Below are 18726 nucleotides of genomic sequence, written 5' to 3' on the forward strand. Positions count from 1 at the left end.
CTATTACAGATAAAATATAGATACTAAAGACACTACATATATATACAAACTATATCTATGGCACTGTTCTGTATAGTTAAACAAGAAATCATAATATCTGTTATTTATCAAGCTTGTGCAGGTTGTGTCTTTAAATCTCACCTGCAAGCTACAGTCAGCACCAGTGTTGGGCTTGTTACTCATAAAATGTAATATATTACTCATTACTCTTTTAAAAAGTGATATCATTACTTTACTTATTACTCCATACTAACAGTAATTAGTTACTCTACTAGTTTTATTACTTTTCTGCTTCTCCCCGCAAAACTGGTATTATAGATTGGTAATTGTGTCCCATCTCCCCAAAATTCAGATGTACGACGATTAAAATCCAGTTTTGTTTGTTCAAATTAAAGTAATGGAATATTTCCAGCTGCTGAATGTTTGTTTGTTGAATCTTCCAAAATATTTTCCTCCATCACATTGTTGTTGATTTCAAATCAGTAGAGGGTGACAACGAAAGTAATATTGTAACTAATTATTTTTTGGATGAGTAACTGTAATGTTATTACTGTAAGTATTAGTAATTAGTTACACTACCAGTTACTGGGAAAAGTAATCTGATTACTAGTAATGAGTTACTGCCCAACACTGGTCAGCGCTCACTTAAAAAAATAATCTTAAATCTGCTTCTTTTTCTTTGGTGAGGAATAGTTTTCAATATTTACCATACATGTATATATTCAGCATTTCATTAATAAAAACATTAATATTTATTTATAAATAAATAAATAAATAAATAAAGGAAGAAGACAAAAGGTTTACAAGAAAGCAAGCAAACACAAACATCCTCATAAGAAAGGGGAAACAAGTCAACAGTAGGACTTCTGAGGGGAAACTGAGAATGAGTCAAACACAGGACCATTACAGGAGTAACATTAATCATCTTTCTTTCATTTTAAACTTTAGACTCAGCTGCTTCTGTTTGCTGCCAACACTCACACATAACTTTTATCTTAGTTAAATCTCACTCCTGTTTGCTGTGTCCTGAGTCTGACCTACATGTTCACAAAACTCTGAATTAATGTCTTATTATGTTGTAAACTTTCAACCAAAATGTCACACAGTCACCCGCTCAACAACCAATCCGACCACGTTCACTGTTAAAATATAGCTTTATTAGTTTTTATTATAACACAGTCGTAGCACTTCTGCAGACAATGTTAATCATGGAAAGAAGAGACATTCATCTCCCTCACACACGCTGTAAACAGACACACAAATAATTAATGAACACTCGGGACATTAACTAAAAACTGATATCACTTCTGGATTGTGTCTACCTTCTCAGGAACATGTTTCCAGAACGGGAAGCCATGCCAGGGACCAAAACAGATAAGTCAGATAAGTGTACGATGGGAGAACAACATCAATCACTGCACCGTGGGGAAGAAATAAGGAAAGGTACATGTTGCTGTCAACGTATTAGAACCACAAGGGGATAAAAGAAATGCCCTGTATTTCCATTGTCTTGATTTTCAGTAGGAGCATCAGATAATAACTGGAAATCAACAACACTGAATAATGTATGAATAAGTGCAGAACACATTTCCCCCTCCATGAAGTCGTAGCTCACATCAGCCAAGACTCAGTATATTACAGCGATATTACAAGTTGCTATAAAGCCTTATTGCAGAACAGTTAGTTTGAATATGAATGCAGCATACGGACGAAAACCCTTCAGTCCAACAGACATTAAACAGTCAGTGACTTCTAATGCTTGAGGAGCTTTGCATATGTAAGTACATAGTGATCATGTTGAAGTGAAACGCAGTAAAGAGACAAAAGTACCAGACTGAGAAAACTGCAGACGGAGCCACAGGAGAGACTCAATACGTAGCAGCAAAGGTTACCCAGCTAAAAGCTTAGTAATGATAACACGAGTCAGAGTGTGCTTGCTTTTTCACTAGAAGAGTAAACCTGTTCAACTTGACTTTAATTCTAATTCTAATTAATGAGAGAGAGACAGGAAGTCAGTTTTTTAAAGAGTATTATACTCTATAATGAAAATGATGCTCTCAGTAACACACAGTAGTTTGGTCCCACTAACAGGGAAGCACACAAAAGTATTCTCACACCGGTTCAAATAATGGCACTGTTGTCAGTAACGTCACTTCAAATCTGCCCGATTCATTAACAATCTTTGAATTTGTTCTAAAAATCAATTTGGTTAAAGTTATTTTGGTCAGACTAAGTTGGTTACTTTGAGTACTTTGACTAAGAGTACATACAATTAGTTCATGTATGATTTTTTAAGGTAATTATTGCTAGGGATTCACTGTGAAACAGCTCCAAGGTTTGGCTATACTTAATCTCCATCTATGACTAAACCTCGCAGGTTTTTTAATGTCATATTTTTCTCCTTCTTGAAAAAAAAAACCAAAGAAAAAAAAAACTCCCACTCCTTTTTCAACTGAAGTTCATTTGAGAAGAAAAAGCTGTAAAAAACAGCTCTTTCTCTTTCTGAAATCAACATCATGAGCATGCTGCAGCCCTGGACTACGAGTCCAAGAAAACATTGGCAAAATCAATTTAGCTTCTCTCATCACAGGCTGGCACTGAACACGTTAGTTGTTCTTCTTTCAGGCTTTATTGTACCTCCCTGCAGTAGACGGGAGCAGACTACAGTGTGTGAGCACGATACTGATATGGTTAGTCCTGGTTCTCGCAGATCTGTGGGAACTCTTTGTAGATCTGCTGTACAATTAGCTTATCCATCTGTTTCGCTGTGGCGCTCCCTTCCTCCTCTCCCGGATCTTCCTCCTCCCTGAGAATCCTCTGCAGCGTCCCCTGCAGGTCGGACAAGCGGTGCTGGTGCTCGAGGTAGTCCGTCGAGCGTATTATGGAGTGCATGAGGGAGAGGTACTCCATCCGCAGCTTCACAGGGAGGGCGATAGAGGAAATAATCAGACAACAGCAGCTGGTACAGCAGGTATCATAAAAGGAATAGCTTCACATTTTGGGGAATACACTTGTTCGCTTTCTTTCTGAGAATTAGAAGATTAGTACCTCTCTCATATCTATCTGTTAAATATGAGGCTGGAGTCATGTGGAAGTCACTGCTCCCAGCCCAGAAGTAGTCCTGCAAATAACCCCCGTAAAACCACAACTTCTGGATTTTACTATTTGTCTTTTGGTATGGACTGAACAAACCAGATTTAAAATGTTATTTGGTGAGCTTTAGAGGAGCTGGTAGACATATTTTGTTATCTTTGGAGTCAGACTAGTTGTTTCCCACCATTTCCTCTTTTTCGTGCTAAGCTAAGCTAACCGGCTGATGGCTCTAACTTCATATTTACCTTACAGACATGACAGAGGTATCAATCTTCTCGTCAAACTCTCAGTAAGAAAGCAAAAAAGAGAATTTCCCAAAACTATTCCTGTGCGTGTATCCAGGTCTCACCTTGTCTCCAGGTGAAAGGTCAGATATTTGTCGAACGGCGATGTCAATCATCACCATCATGTCAGTGCTGTAAAAGATGTCTGCGGTCTCTTGGCTGGCGAAAACATCCTGCAAAAACTTGAGCACTGAGTGCGGTGCAGGCGGGGTGTGTTTGAACATGCACACAGGGTCGTCTGGAGACGAGGGGGGCAGAGTAAATAAAGAGTGAGTAAAGATGTCCGTGGCAAGAAAGCATAAATGCAAAATGAGAAATATGACAAACAAAAGAGGTTTTTACCGCCTCGGTTCAGAAGTAGCAGCACTTTCTCTGACAGGATCTTGACATTTTTCTTCTTCAGCTCCTGCATGATCACATTGCTGCTGGGTGCTGGGTGACACAGATAAGACACAACAAAGTATTTATGGTAAAACAGTAAAATATCTAATAAGTCTGTTATCCATTACTGCTCCTTTGGACCTTTTTAGTATAACTAGAAACATTAATGAATCTTAATCTTGTGTCTGGAATCGGTAAACTTGAAAGGATTAATGTTATTAATGTCATTAATGTTATTAGTTGTACTTTTGCTGAGTGTTTTTCTTGCTGTGAATGGCTGTTCTCACCTGTGTGATGCAGGTTGAAGGCCAGCACGAGGTTCAGGAAGATGTCGGGCAGCTGCTCCGTGGGATCAGAGGGAAGCCCGTCCTCCACCACACCCAGCAGAAACTCCACAAAGTCAGCATTCAAGTGTTCTGAAAGCAGGGAGGGTCAGGATTATGTGTTAATTAAAGAACACATTAACTCCTTTAATACACTATTTAATGCACAGGTTGGGAAAAGCTGTTATAATCTGTCAGATAAAGTGAAAAATGCAAGTTGTTTTGGAAGAATGAGTATTAAATGTATGTTATAGCAGCTTTATATAAATCATACCATAGTGATGATATGGCACCTGTTCGCCCATTGAGAAGATCATGGTAAGTACCAAAGCTGTGTAACACATCTTCTGGTGTTCTGAAGAAAGAAAAATACATGAGAAATTGTGGATAATATAATACAGAATATATAATATAATATTAAGCTTGGGGAGTACGACTATAGGAGACAGTGACATGAAAGTGTTTTCACCTTGTGTGTCAGTCTGTAGGTCCCTGGCCAGCTCCATGGGGAGGATGGAGTTGAGAAAGGTGGAGATGAGAGCAGCATCCAGGCTGCACATCGCCCCGAACACTTTGAGCAGCAGCAGCCGCAAAGCCACACGATGCTCCTGCGAGGTCACACAGAGGCAACAATTGAGCCAACATCGATAAAACGAACGCTGAACAACACCGACGTGCTCACTCATTCTGCAATAATGCAGGTTCAACTTCCACTGAGACTAAAAACTGGTTTTGTGAGATGCTTTATGCATTCAGCAACAGAAATATAAATAATAATGTTGTATGACACCTACCCATATGTATCACACTATTGTTATTAAACTTTTAATTAACCAGGTAAGTCCTGTTGAGATAAAAAAAATCTCTTTTTCAAAGGAGCCCTGGTCGAGACAGCAGCAGCAATGGAAAGTTACACAAAACAACATCAACAGTACATTAAATGGAACAACAAACGTTAAAACACGTAGTATCGGCTCAGAGAATCACATGCCAAGAACAACGAGCAGGAGGAAACAGGTGTAATAGTTGAGGAAGCAGTTACAGACTCTAGTTGAGCATTTAGGCCCTTACTTAAATCTTTAAAAGCTCTAATTGGGATCTAGCTGCAAAACAACAATGACTGAAGTAAGATGGAGCTGATGAAGGTTTTCTTGAACACAGATTCAGTTTTAGTTCAAAGTGTGTTCAAAATAAAATGCCTTACCATCTGATAATATGAAACCAGAGAGAGCACATTCTCATAGTGGTTGGCCTTACACATCCTCTTACACACCTCTGGGTCGGCATCAGTCTGAACAGGGGGACAAAAAATGCTTTTAGTGGTTACAGCAAATATATAAAAACAAAATAACTTCATAATCTGTTAGACAGTCGTGGTCGCCGCACACAGCGGTGGATTATGGAGCCCATTAAAAGATCTCAGCCCAACCCTGATCTGAGTTCTGGTCGGGACAAAGTGCCAACAAAGAATCTTTGGCAGCCTGAAGAGTTTACAGATCCAGTCTTTGACCACACTGTTGGATTTGTAAAGTTGTCTGAGCCGGTCTGATCCTATCAAACATGTCTGGTATTTACAGCACGACATCTGGATGGGTCCTGCAGGCACATCACAGATTCATCCCAACAGAAAACTTTTAAATTATAATGTTATAATAATAATAATAATAATAATAATAATAATAATAATGATGATAGACACAACTTTACCAGATTCCTGTTTTTGCAAGTCCTCTTTTTTTCAGTGCATTTGAACAGGTTACATCACTTTGCATATTAATACATGATGACTCATGTTGGATCACACGAGTTCTTGTGTGTTTAGAAGCTGTATATTGTTTGATATTTAATGCTTTTACTGTGAAGCACTTTGCAACTTTTGTTTTGAAAAATGCTAAATAATTAAACTTAACTTATTTTATGACAGACAGATATCTGTGAAATACATCCTAACAGCTGACAGAGAGAAAACACACTGTTGTAAACATGAACTGTCACAGAAGAGAGAGGTCAACGGCTCCCTGCATCATACCAGTATCTTCAGCAGCTCCTCCAGGTAGCAGGCGATAAGAGAGTGGTCTTCGTGAAGCGCCCAGCTTCGCTGCTGAGAGTCATCCCGGTGGCGGGCGAGGTCGCCGAAGATCACCTCCAGCCTCTGTTCGTCATGACACACCTGACCCTGTGGCAGCGCTGCACTAAAATCCTACAGACATAAAAGATTGTGGCACACCTATTTCCTGCTTCAACTTGAAATACCAGTACAGAGGAACATTTTTAATGATAGAAAGTTAGTGCTTAACTTATAGTGAAAATATATTTTATTGTTATTTCATACGGTTATGTAATTTCTCTTTTAAGGAATGAAGAGCATTTGAGTGTAATTTAGACACTGAAATGTGTGTTTAGCTTTACAATGAGCTGAGAGATGATTACAAACTCTTATTTTCTGTGCATTTGTCACTATAAATGACCCCTTTCACATCATTTCAACCACTGATAATATAAAAATATTGATTAGAGCAGCTTTAAAAGATTATACCGGTGTTGTTTCTCTGCTCGACATTAAAGTGTCTGCACACAGGAAGCTCAGTAAAAGATATCAACGTCTGTTTTCCATCCTTCAGAAAGAGGCTGTTTATTCTCTGCAATTCATTTAAAAAAGAATTAAAAACAACATAAACATCATCTGAGCTTAAACCTTAATTTGGTTTTACTCTCTTTGTATTATCAGTGCTTCATATCTAAAAGCACACTGAGGAAGCCTCTAACAGACCAAAGAGTGTTTCAGGCATTTTAATTAGATGAGCAGGGTCTGAGTGTGCACGCGTGTCACTGTGTAAATACAGGATGCAGCCAAAAGAAACTATATGAGAAACTATAAACCACCTAACACCCAGAAAAAGAACCAGAACTGTCTGCCAGAAAATAATCAGCAGTTAATTTCAAGCTTGGTTTGACACCGCAACGCTTGCATCTAAAAACAGGAAATGAGCGTGTGATACTGTGCGTACTGTCCCCTGCGTCTCTCTGAGGAATGTCAGCTAAATGCAGACTGAGCTGTAACTCTAAACGACACCGGTATTCTCCTTTAAGCTGGCGAGGCTCCAGGATGCTGAATCCACATGATGTAACGAAAACAAATCTGACCTTGCTCTCCACCAGCGAGAGGAGAACTTGCTCCAAAGCGGAGGAGGCCTGAGGTAAGGCCGTCTGCAGGTGGCCCACCACCACGCCCACGGCGACCCGCGACAGCTCGTAACTCAGGCCCGTGTTCTTCCGTACCAGCTCGATCAGTTCGGCCCCAATAGTCATGGGAACCGGCTCAGAGGTAGAGGGGCTGCCAGGAGTGCTTTCAGCAACAGATGGGGGGGCGACGGGCCATTCACTCTCCGGCTGGGCCTCCACGGAGGGCTGTGAAGGAGGGGTGGGCTGGGGAGGCTGCGGAGCCGGGCTCTTCCTTGCAGGAGCTGGATGAGGAGGGGAGTCAGAGGGAAGCACGTCTGGAGGCGGTGCGGGGGGCTTAACACGGGATGGCACAGGAGGAGGAGGGGTGCTGGAAACACTTGGCAGACTCACATCAGAGGAGACCAGGGAGTGGGAGGAGCCAGACTCCAAAGAGGTGGTGCTGATTGAGAGGGAGGGAGCAGGGGACGGAGGGAGAGAGGACACTCTGGAGGGGACCTCCGGCTCTGCTGAGAGAGGGAAAGAGAGAGAGCTCCAGTTACAGAGAGGAGAGTGAACAGGAATGACCCGACTAAGAATAGAGTGTTTGTGAAGTATAGAGCTGCAGCAGGTAGCATCCGGCTGAAAGCAGCAGCAGAAACGCTCCGCTGTAACACACATGAGACTGTGATAAACGTGTGAGTAATGTTGTGAAGATGCTGCTGCTCTCTGAGCTCTAACCTGGACGCCGGCTGTTTCGCTGTTTCTCGGGGGGAGGCGGGGTGATCGGCGCTGCACGTCGAGGTTGAGGAGGCACCTGCAGGAGGGACGCAGGAAGTGAAACTGGGTCTATATATACACACGAGCACACTGCTCTCAGAGAGGGGTTCGCATCATTATTGACAAGTGATTCTTAATATCTCACATGATAAATTCTGCAACAACTCCTGATATTTCAATTATCAATAAAGGGCAACATTTTAATCCTAATAGATGTTTTTAACCTGTACATGCATGAAACGGATCAACAATCCCTGGTTGTAACTATCCGTGAGGGAGGATATTAACTTAGATGAGTGGTGTTTATTTTGTTCATAAACTGATCGTTAGAGGGTAACTTAGTGGGAAAACTTTATTTATAACACTCTTATAATACAGAAGGGTCTTTATGGGAACATGAATATGGGAAGAGGGAGGAAACAGAGATGACAATGGAGTCTACAACCCATAAGGTAAAAGTTATAAAATCAAGCAAAAAAAGTTTTAAAGATGCTCTTTTAGTAATCCTGCAAATGGCCGACTCATAAATATAAAATAATAACGTATATAAACTCTCTAAATATCTGAATCCTGTTTTTTACACTGTATGTGTGTGCTACCTGGTAAAAGCCCAGTTCTCCCTGCATATTGTCCATGCTTCCCGATAATGGCATGCTCCCCTGTCGTCCGTAGTCTCGGTTAAGGCCGTTGGGTGGAGGAGGAGTCTGGCTGAGAGATATTTCACTGTTGGAGGACGGGAGGCCTTGTTTGTGACCGGTGGACGAGGAACTTCGTCGTGCGAGCGTCTCCTTCCTGTGATGGATCAACTTCCTACAACAGACGGGAAAGAAGGAGTTCACACACAGAAGACACAGGAGTCGGGATCAATATGTAACATCTTGTTGAGTTCACAATGTGTCGACTCACTGTAGAACATCTCTCTGCTCCAGATTGTATTTGCCTCCATTTTTTAAGGCCACATTGTGGATTCCTTCGATCGCTCTGTCGATAGACTGCAGCACCTCGTCCTGCTCTGGAGCCTTAAAGAGGGAGAAACAGAGAGTGGAGGAGAAATTAAATATTCATTAACATAATTATTAAACTTTAAAACAAAACAAGAACAGAACTGTGGCCCGGGGGGACGTGTGCGACTCCAGGCAGAAACAAACTAGGGCAGTTATCTAACAAACAGAAAAAAAAACAAACCAGCCTTTTTAACCAGTGACACACGCGAGGCTTCAGCGAGGCCTCAGATCGGGGCTCATTAAACCTCCACAGCCAATGTCATTAACAACAGGAGACACACATTCCTACCTCTGAGCCTGTTATTTCACAAACTACGTGCTCTGACTGGTACACTGTGTGTCCTCACTGTAGTGGGTGTGACTGGGAGAATACCAAAAAGCTATGTGAAAGGGAAGTGGCTACTTATTAAACAATGACGGGATAACTGAGGAATGATCCCTGATAATAAAACAGATTCACAGGAGCAGAAGAGGAAACTATGAATGTGTCTCATCCTTCCCCTGACTCCCTCCCTGTCCTGTGCTGTGCTGTCCTGTCCCTCCTCTGTGTGGCAGTGAGCAGCTGCAGAAGGCCATGTCCTCTGCATCCTCCCCAATAATAATAATAATGTATGAGCTCTCCTGTAAGCAAGTATACATGTTTCCTGCTGCTCTGTCAATCAGCAGCAGTCAGCTCCAACAAGGCCCTCTCTGCAGTAACATCATGAGGTCTCTCTCTCTCTCTCTCTCTCTCTCTCTCTCTCTCTCTCTCTCTCTCGATCCCATCAATTCAACCCTGGACGTTGCTGCGCATTCACTACGATTCACTTCAGCTCGGGATGCGACACGTTCACTGTAGACTGTGGGGAGGAAGAAACGACCACCGGGCTCAGACACTAAATGTTTACCTGTATTTTCTCGATGTATGAGGCCGGGATGTAGCCGGTTTCCCCCGAGCTGCAGCGGGACCCCAGCCACCAGTGTTTGTTGCTCCTCTCCAGGATTAAGAAGCTCTCTCCGGCCGCGAAGTGCAGCGAGTTGGGCTCGGCGGATCGGAAGGCGTACAGAGACCGGTACATACTTTATCTGCACTCTCACCCGCACGAAAATGAGCCGAAAGAGCGAGAGAACCGGAGGGATTGAGGCGTCTCCGAGCGGAAAGGTGTGCTCTGTCTGGAGGTGATTTACAGAGGCTGTGGAGACATGACCACGGAGGATCTTCGCTGCTGTCTATTTACAATGTAGCTCGGATCATCTGACCCGTGACAGTTGCCAGTAAACGCCGCAGGGGGCGCTGTGGCTCCATGAACACGCCCCCCAGACATTTTAATCCAAGCCAGAGCTGATAGTTATCTATATCTATATATCTATATATATATATATATATAGATATATATATCTATATATATATATGATCATTCATTCAGGAAAACACAATAAAGACAGCTTTTATTTGTGTATTAAACATATTGTGAATGGGTGCTGTGGATTTTCTTTAGAACTGATATATAAACTGTTTATTATCAATCCCTTATACATCAGTTATATTTAATATATAATAAATATCTCACATTTACAACTACTCAATATTACACTGATCAACTGTGCATTGCTCACCATGATGAACAGTTTATGAATGATTATTGATTAACTTCTATAATGCATTTAGTTTTATGGTCATTCAGTTGTAATGTAATCATGATACAGCATCAAGATGGTGCAAACACATCAGAAATATACACACATATGTGTGTATATTTATGTATATATATATGTATGTTTGATGGTGGTGACAGAAATATATTTATAGGGTGGCACAGAGGTAGAAATATATGCTAATTTAATACAAAAATGACACATATATTTGTTTGAAAAAGCCCCAAGTGAAGATATTTTAACTCGAAAACATTAAATTATTGTGTCACATTAGTAAAGCACTGAATAGAAATAAAAGTGGCATTAGAAATCAACAGTTTTATTTCCAAATCTTGAATAAACTGGGGTAGATAACAGGATCTTTTAGAGGTGGCAGCTTCCCCCTGTAGACCTTCTCCTGGGAACATGGATTAATATCGAATGAGAAATATTGTTGTTAATAAGATATTGATTAGAGATGCACTTTTATGGGTTTGATAAAGGAAATAAAACATATATTAGCTCTGTTAGCTCTGTTAGCTGTGGCTTATGTACTCTTTTGTTTAACTCGATGTTTAATGGTAATGAAGTAAATGTCAAATACAAATAAAACACAAACACGATGGTTTAACAATAAACGTGTTAAAACTTGAAGTAGAAATTGTTCGATTTTCCCTTACACAACACCGGAAGCTAGCGACTGGTGTTACAGGGAATTGTGTCCCCCCCCGTGTCTGTCGCCGGTTAGTGTAGTCCGTCAACATGGTGAGTGCTGTGTGTGCCAGATTCCTCCTTCAGAGATCCACTCATGGGTTTCTCCTCTCGTCCAGGGCCGGACCCGCTCTGTCGAGGTGTGTTAGTTTTCAATGTAATGTGTGTGATTAATTTCAGATGAGGATTTAAACTCAGCGCGGTCGTTGAGGGAGCTGCAGTAGCTGTGACTCCCCTGTCCTCTGTGTGTGTGCACTTATAGTTATCTAACACCTGTACTGTCTCAGGAGATTGACTTTAAAGCCTTTTATTCAACAGAGGAAATGTTGATATTGAGCCTTTATTTTGATTAACGCCATTCCCAGAAATAAACAGACATTATTTACACAATTACAGTCCAGTGTTCAGTGTGGGTCTTATTATATCATCAGTACAGTAGAACTGCATGAGGACTCGAGCTGCGGATAATCATTTCATAATCGATTCATCACTCGATATTTATCTTACCTAATCATTAAGTCTAGAAAATCGTGAAGCCATTGGCTGTTGTCCAAGGCAACCATATATATATATTTATAATAAAATGTAACAAGAAGTATTTTTTAGTTATATCTGTTGTTTTTTCTTTATCTTTGGGGCTGTGATTGTTTATCATATTGTTGTGTGATCGATGATGACTCATTTCTTTTGTGAAGACATATATATGGTTTCCTTGCGATGTAGCCAATATTTCTGCAGATTACATGTAATGAGATGTTTACATGTAATGAGATGTTTACATGTAATGAGATGTTTACATGTAATGAGATGAGGGTTTTATGCCTGATGACATTGCTCAGTAAGTAAGTAAGTACAACTTTTTTATAAAGCACCTTTTTGACACAGAGATCCAAAGTGTTTTCCAAACAACAAATAAATAAAACATGACAGTGAACAGAGAAGTGAAGAGACACTGTGAGTGTACGCCTCCATTATAACTCCAGGATTCTCATTAGGAACCAGCCATAAGCTTGTTTACCCATCAGACAGCATCTCTGGCTTCATCTGGTGGAGTCAGGTCACCTCATGAGTCCTCTGCTGGTTTAAAAACCAGCCGGCCAGACAGCAGTTGAGTAGAAAAGTGCAGAGCTTCACATCTCAAACACAAAATATTGCTGAACTTGCTCACATTTTTTTTGTAATAGTCAGGAAGAAAAAGTGTGAGCACAAGCTAAAACCTGCTGCAGTTCCTTAGACAAGCAGAAATGTTTGTTTCTTGGCTTCCTGTGTTTTTTGCAGAAACAGCCCTGAAGCCTTTGGCTGTCCGCCCTGTCAGTAGGGTTGGCATTAGATATTTGGCTTTTAATCTGGGTCACATGGCAACAGCTCAGCAGCGAGGTCTGTTTCTTTGTGAAATGTTAAGAGATGGAGAAGATGGAGAGACTGCCCACAAGCACTCAGTGCAGTATTAATACTTACAATGAATGATAGAAAATCTGATATTGGTTCTAACTTTGTTCACCTGTCTTCTGTTTCAGCCCATTTCTGTCCCGTGCCCATCGACTGGGTCCCAGTGACGATGAAATGTACCAGCGTACCACGGTGTCCATCATGAAGAAGGAGCCGGGCGGGGGGGTTATGATCCAAAGCTACAGTTCTCAAGGATTCAACATCGATGGCAACAGAGTGTTGGGGCCCTGCGCTGTGCTTCCTCCTGCTATCCTCCAGTGGAACGTGAGATCAATGTCCATACTGCCTTCACAGCTCCTGTTTGTCGTGTAATGAGCTTCTTTCTATTAACTTTGTTCTATTGTTCTCTCGCTCTCTGCAGGTTGGCAGCCATAAAGACATCACAGAAGAAAGCGTCTCTCTTTTCCACATGCTTGAACCGAGGATAGGTAAAAAATAAAAGCACACTGACGTACAGATGGGTTATAAATTAAAATATAACCAACATAAAGTGTGATGATCAACATTCTTCCTTAATATATTCATTTATTTGGTGTTTGATGATGGTGGTGGAGAACACTGTTGTTCATTTATGTAAAATTGTGTTGAGATCTGGTGATCGTGAAGGCCAAAAACACATTATTCACATAACTTTCACTCATTAAACCTTTCAGTGACCACCTGTGTCCTATATGGAAACATCTGTACACAATTATTCAAGTTTTTCCTTGTATTTTGTCACTCCTCTGGGTTTATATGGTGTATTTAACTAAAAACAAAACATGATTCTTGTCTTTTTTTTTTTGTCTTTTATGCAGAAATTATTGTGCTGGGTACAGGCGCACGGGTGGAACGAATTAACCCCTCAGTCCTGGCTCTGCTGAAGAGAAAAGGCATCGCTGTGGAGGTTCAAGACACGGTAAAGTATCTCCACTGACAGCATGAACGACTTTCTGACTGTCTGACAACAACACATTCGAACTCATTGACTAATCCACGTCTCTGCTTTTCTTTTTCATCTCCGCTGTGTTGCAGCCGAATGCATGTGCAACCTTCAACTTCCTGACTAGTGAGGGAAGAATGGCCGCCGCTGGTCTGATCCCTTCGCCCGTCAGCACGGAACTGGACTTGATAAAGGAATAAGTGTTGTACAGAACAGAAACTGGGACTGATCTCTGCAGATGGAGGTTAAATGTTTATGAATGAACTCTTACGCTTACTTACGCACAATGCCTCCAAAGGAACAAACTCAGAAACCATCCCTGTATTTGGTTACACGGTTATGTTTTGGAGATTTCACCCAGTGATCTGAGCGGAGAGCTGATGTACTGGTAATGTTGCGTTCTCTGTCACCATTACAGGCAGCACATACACTGTGTACAAGCGCTCAGGTCAATGTGGTGAAGTGAGGGCATCCATGTTGGAGAATAAGACTGAAGTGTAACTCTTGTATAGAAATACTGTGTTGTGTGTATGAAATATGTATTTAAAATCTTTACAAGCAACCAACAATAACTCAAGTGTCGTGAATTACATTGGACATTAAATATTTATTATTTTAAAGAACCAGTGTTTAGGATTTAGTGGCCTCTAGCGGTGAAGTTGCAGATTGCAACTATCTGAACACTGCTGAGTGACTTGGGAATGAGAACAGGCTGTAAAGTGTGTAGAAGAAACTACAGCAGCTAAAAAGTCCCTATCTACAGCCAGTGTTTGGTTTGTCCCTTCTGGGCTACCGTAGAAACATGGTGGTTCAACATGGCAGCTTCCAATGAAGGCGACAGCACATTCTAAGGTAATGAAACATAACAATGCTTATAATCTGGTGATTATACACTAATGAAAACATACCTATTAATATATTATATTTCTACATTTAACCTCCTAAATATTAAAAACTAAACCTTCAAAAGACGTCTGTGCAGAAGATAAAAGACACCTGTATGTAAAAATATAAGAATATGTCCCAGCCCTACACCCGATGTGTTGGTAGTGGCTGTCCCTCATTTGGTTAAGCCTCTTAACTGGGTGTGCCTGTCCGTCCTGCACATGACATAATTCAGTGGCTTTGTCCTTCTCACACATAAGCTCCATAGATTGAGAATCCATAAATCCTCTGCACATCACAGTGATTCATCTCTAATCACCTGCCTCTGTGCCACAAGTCCAGCGTTAGTCTGAATGTTTAAATCAACACATTGTGGCACAGATTGGTGCGTAGAGGAGGACATTTAGGTCACCTTTGTTCTTCAGTAGATATGATACATTCAGTTAATCACATTCACAAGATAAACTAATAATTAAGCCATAATTTCCATCAGCTTCAGTGAATGTGTCTTTAAAAAGTGGACAAAACAATAAAACCTAAGCTCTGTTTAACAAAAACAGTTGTATTAGTGGTTACAGAGTATTACTTTTCTTATACCAAAACATTGCAAATGCAGAACAAAGGAACTTAAAGGGGTCGACGCAAGAAGATGTTTTCCCGAACTGTTTGTAATACAGAATTTCAAAAAAGGGAGAAATTATAGCGCACAAATTAGAGGAAATAGAAGACACACAACATTTACATAGTACACCCACTCTCTAGACGCTACGTATCACTCTCTGGTTTACAGCTGTGCAGTAAAATCATCCATGATGTCATTATGACCTCCCAGCTGTTGGGTTATTTGGCCCTGATGATGAAGTCCGCCTCAGTCATCATCAGAGTTGTGAGACTGGTGTCTATGTGATCCTCCGAAGCGCAACTCTGCTCCTGTGATCCGGTGATACATATCTTTGATGTCCTCACACTCAGTCTCAAAGTGGTTTGTTGAGTCATACGAGCGGGACACAAAGATCTAGTGAGGACAGAGAGGATGAAATATACCCATACACTTTACCCCATTTTATTTTTGTGTACTGGTCATTTTGTGGAGGGATCTCCTCGTTACCTGGCTCCTTTTTCCGTCTTCATTGGGAACCACCAGGTTGTGGACTGAGACAAATCTAGATTCAAGTTTGTGACAGGAAACAACATCAATTAAATCTTGTTTCAAATTATAAAACCAGTAAAATGTAAAAAGTCTCACTGACTTTTACTAAAGCTAAACTTTCCAAAATGTTCTTGACCGCTGACTCTAGCTGTCCTAGATGATCCAGCAGGTCATATGTTCTGGTCATTTAATTCATTAAATCATTTCTGGACCTCTATATTTCAAGCACATTGATATATCTGTGACAAAACAATAAATCCCAACCAATACATGGTGATATTTGGTGGTCCATCGACAGAATATACTATCACTTTATATCCTAAGTTGCTCTCATATTTGTTTTTTTGTTTGTTTTGTTTTGTTTCTGTTTCTGTTTAGTTATTTTTGTTCTGTCTTTTAAAAAAAAGTCTTACTGACTTTTGCATGATGGGCTCCAGAAGCTCCAGCCCGGGTTGAACTTCTTTCTCCGGGTTGCTGGTTTCTACAGTCGTGCTCACTGTGGCGATGTACACCCCGTCTGAGGCCACATTGTGGGCATAGGACACTACAGATATATAAATGTCTGCATGCACAGAAGAGAAGAGGTTTAATAGGAATTATAAATCAGTGTGAAACAACCAAAATGATTTATTCACAAGGAATCTGTGGACGTGTGTCAATGTGGTAATAATGCAGTGATCTAATTTAAACACTACAAATAAAACGTATTATTTATTTGATCAACAGTCAAAATACCTGATTTCCTGTTGAGTTGTGCTTGAGGGAGGATGATTTGACAGGAGTTGGCATCATGGGTGTTTTTAACTGGATGATTTAATAAACAGATGACTCTTATCACACGCCCCACCTTTCTCACGCGATTGGGAACGTAGCTGGGGTCGCAGATGAGTTGTTTACAGTGGAACAGCTGTTTAAAAAAATCAAAATCACTGAGCTCACAACTGAGCTGCTGGACATTTTTCCCCCAAACATCCCAACTTTTTTCTTTTTCAACCCTTCCTCTGCTTAAATACACTTACCTTCCCGTCAGATTTCACGGCCTTCACTTTGCCGTTGTCCATCACAATCTCATCCACTGCTCTGTTCAACAGGAAGGTTCCTCCGTACTCTGCACTCAGCCTGAAACACACAGAAGCTGCACTCAATGTAACAAGAAAACTGGACCTTGTCCTGAGAAATCTGAGGAGTTGTTTTGTAACCTGGCAAATCCTTGTGGTAGTTCTCCGAGCCCATAAACAGGGTAGATATATGGACTGGGGTTGTGGCGGGACAGAGACTCAGAGTACAGCTTGATCCGTCTGATTGTTTCCAAACACGGCTGGTCCAGGTAACTACAGGATCACCAAGAGACAGTAAATGACACCGGACAGGTTTTAGACTTGATCAGGATCATCTGTCATTGTTTGTTATCTTGTTAATATAAGTTCCTGTGACTGACTTCTCACTGCTGTGTAAGGCTATGGCGTGACCTGTGAACTCCATGACATCTAGTCCCAGGTCAAAGCGGCAGAACAGATCCCGTGTGGTGGTTTTATTCGGATCCATGTCCTGATAGGTCCGAGGGTTTCTCACGTCAAAGTTCAGGGCAAACAGCAGCAGCTTCTTGAACCTTCTCTTGTCAAACATGCCCATCAGATCTGAAACATGAATGTTTTGTTGAATGTTATTAAATGGAGTTACAAATATGGAGATATTTTGCACAGTTTCAGCAACTTAATTCATCACCTGAAGCCTGGGCTTCTTCCTCTGTGCCGGGGACTTTGTGCACTTTGCCCGCTTTGTATACGTAACTGCCTTCAACGACTTTGAAGTCCAGATACCGGGTAACCTCAGTGTGCACCAAGATCTTTACCAGCTCGCCTAATGCAAACAGAGAGTGCAGACAATGACTCAATGCACATGAAAGTAAAGCCGAGAAAATGCATTGCACAGACCAGAAGTCCAGATGAATAGCACACGTTTTCTTACCGTTGGCCATAAAGAATTTGGGAATAAGGTCAATGTTCCACTCTTTTCCCCGACCCATGGTCTTAGCAGGACCTGGAACCTTAAACTTTTTGTACAGCTGTAAATGTAGAAAGATATTAAACAGTAGCAGCTTTGCAAAATGGAGGACATGTACGTGTGTGCTCGTGTGTTGTTTGTGACTGTGTGACCGCACCTGCTCAAGGGGAGAAATGGATGCACTCTCTCCTCCATAGTAGGGATTCTTGTCAATGTGAAGAACCTTTTTCCCACTTTGAGACATTAAACCAGACAGGATACATTCCTGCGACAGACGGGAGGTTGACAGTAAAGTGCACTGTCAGGACAAGGATCAAAACTTACATAATGATGTCATCTAATTGTTGTAAATCCCTTAATCAGCCAAGAGGAGCTCGGAAGGTCTTAATGTGAATGGTCCGTAAAAGAGTGACCATACGTACCAACGTACACCGCTTACACTATAAACTATTAAAGGGTAAAATAGTTCAGGGAACAACTAAAAGAACAAAGAATTCAGTGTATTTTTATGTTCTTAGTGTATTTAATGTAGGTAATGACTATTATTAGGTGGGATTATCATGTCTTGGTGCATGCTTAACTATAGTCATAGCAGTAATTACATTTTGGTTCAATAAAAATCCCTGAAAATATAAATTCCAGTGCTCTTACAGTGAGAGTGGACCTTCCACATACTGGGAGCTGACTGAGGCTTGTAATTCCCCTCAGGTGCCTCATTGACAGTAAACTTCATATTTTACAACAAATACAAGCGTTCTTACCTTGAGTCCAGTTCCGAGGACAATGATATCATATTCCTGCATCCTAACAGTATCTCCACTTGTTGGTCACTGAGGCCCAGTGTGTAAGCTGTCGCAGTATTGTGAATGTGTTGAGTGTGTGTGGGCATATGTGCATATTTGTATACAGAGAGAGAGACACAGAGGTATGATGATGATAAGTGACAGTAATTGCTTTGTGTTCCCCT

At 41.1% G+C, this 18726-nt stretch overlaps 3 protein-coding genes across 4 annotated transcripts; 1 reads left to right on the top strand and 2 right to left on the bottom strand.

Annotated features, from left to right (window-relative positions):
* Positions 1 to 1135: 1135 nt before the first annotated feature.
* LOC127372532 (NCK-interacting protein with SH3 domain) lies at positions 1136 to 10253 on the bottom strand. 2 transcript variants are annotated; one of them, XM_051416369.1, is made up of 13 exons: positions 9912 to 10253; positions 8927 to 9039; positions 8620 to 8830; positions 7982 to 8057; positions 7226 to 7767; positions 6111 to 6281; positions 5286 to 5372; positions 4551 to 4689; positions 4356 to 4436; positions 4046 to 4174; positions 3720 to 3809; positions 3443 to 3615; positions 1136 to 2916 (listed from the first exon to the last, which is right to left on the bottom strand). In XM_051416369.1, exons 1-13 carry the CDS (start codon positions 10080 to 10082, stop codon positions 2692 to 2694), a joined length of 2208 nt encoding a protein of 735 aa, XP_051272329.1. In that variant the 5' UTR covers positions 10083 to 10253; the 3' UTR covers positions 1136 to 2691. The 2 variants fall into 2 exon arrangements, with proteins under 2 accessions (XP_051272329.1, XP_051272328.1); XM_051416368.1 differs by having other exon boundaries at positions 7226 to 7770.
* Positions 10254 to 11351: 1098 nt separating this feature from the next.
* ndufaf3 (NADH:ubiquinone oxidoreductase complex assembly factor) lies at positions 11352 to 14343 on the top strand. The gene is made up of 5 exons (XM_051416473.1): positions 11352 to 11489; positions 12867 to 13062; positions 13160 to 13226; positions 13596 to 13696; positions 13813 to 14343. The coding sequence occupies exons 1-5, from the start codon at positions 11401 to 11403 to the stop codon at positions 13918 to 13920; spliced, it is 561 nt and encodes a 186-aa protein (XP_051272433.1). The 5' UTR covers positions 11352 to 11400; the 3' UTR covers positions 13921 to 14343.
* An 808-nt stretch (positions 14344 to 15151) lies between these two features.
* On the bottom strand, positions 15152 to 18698 carry zgc:112334 (uncharacterized protein LOC619199 homolog). Its single transcript, XM_051416439.1, has 11 exons — positions 18521 to 18698; positions 17917 to 18024; positions 17724 to 17820; positions 17481 to 17615; positions 17194 to 17392; positions 16955 to 17086; positions 16775 to 16874; positions 16491 to 16662; positions 16173 to 16317; positions 15714 to 15768; positions 15152 to 15620 (listed from the first exon to the last, which is right to left on the bottom strand). Exons 1-11 carry the CDS (start codon positions 18560 to 18562, stop codon positions 15474 to 15476), a joined length of 1332 nt encoding a protein of 443 aa, XP_051272399.1. The 5' UTR covers positions 18563 to 18698; the 3' UTR covers positions 15152 to 15473.
* Positions 18699 to 18726: the final 28 nt, after the last annotated feature.

Source organism: Dicentrarchus labrax, unplaced genomic scaffold (genome assembly GCF_905237075.1).
Source record: "Dicentrarchus labrax unplaced genomic scaffold, dlabrax2021, whole genome shotgun sequence".
Classification (NCBI taxonomy): Eukaryota; Metazoa; Chordata; class Actinopteri; family Moronidae; genus Dicentrarchus; species Dicentrarchus labrax.

Excerpts from the sequence above, each read along its gene's own strand:
- LOC127372532 (XM_051416368.1), bottom strand. The coding sequence starts at position 10,082 with ATGTACCGGTCTCTGTACGCCTTCCGATCCGCCGAGCCCAACTCGCTG. Across the intron at positions 8,058-8,619 it reads GAGAACTGGGCTTTTACCAG|GTGCCTCCTCAACCTCGACG; the intron begins GTAGCACACACA and ends TCCCTCCTGCAG. Across the intron at positions 4,690-5,285 it reads TGGTTTCATATTATCAGATG|GAGCATCGTGTGGCTTTGCG; the intron begins GTAAGGCATTTT and ends GTGACCTCGCAG.
- ndufaf3 (XM_051416473.1), top strand. The coding sequence starts at position 11,401 with ATGGTGAGTGCTGTGTGTGCCAGATTCCTCCTTCAGAGATCCACTCAT. Across the intron at positions 11,490-12,866 it reads GCCGGACCCGCTCTGTCGAG|CCCATTTCTGTCCCGTGCCC; the intron begins GTGTGTTAGTTT and ends CTTCTGTTTCAG. Across the intron at positions 13,063-13,159 it reads CTGCTATCCTCCAGTGGAAC|GTTGGCAGCCATAAAGACAT; the intron begins GTGAGATCAATG and ends CGCTCTCTGCAG.
- zgc:112334 (XM_051416439.1), bottom strand. The coding sequence starts at position 18,562 with ATGCAGGAATATGATATCATTGTCCTCGGAACTGGACTCAAG. Across the intron at positions 17,821-17,916 it reads CCATTTCTCCCCTTGAGCAG|CTGTACAAAAAGTTTAAGGT; the intron begins GTGCGGTCACAC and ends CTACATTTACAG. Across the intron at positions 17,087-17,193 it reads GCCTTACACAGCAGTGAGAA|TTACCTGGACCAGCCGTGTT; the intron begins GTCAGTCACAGG and ends GTGATCCTGTAG.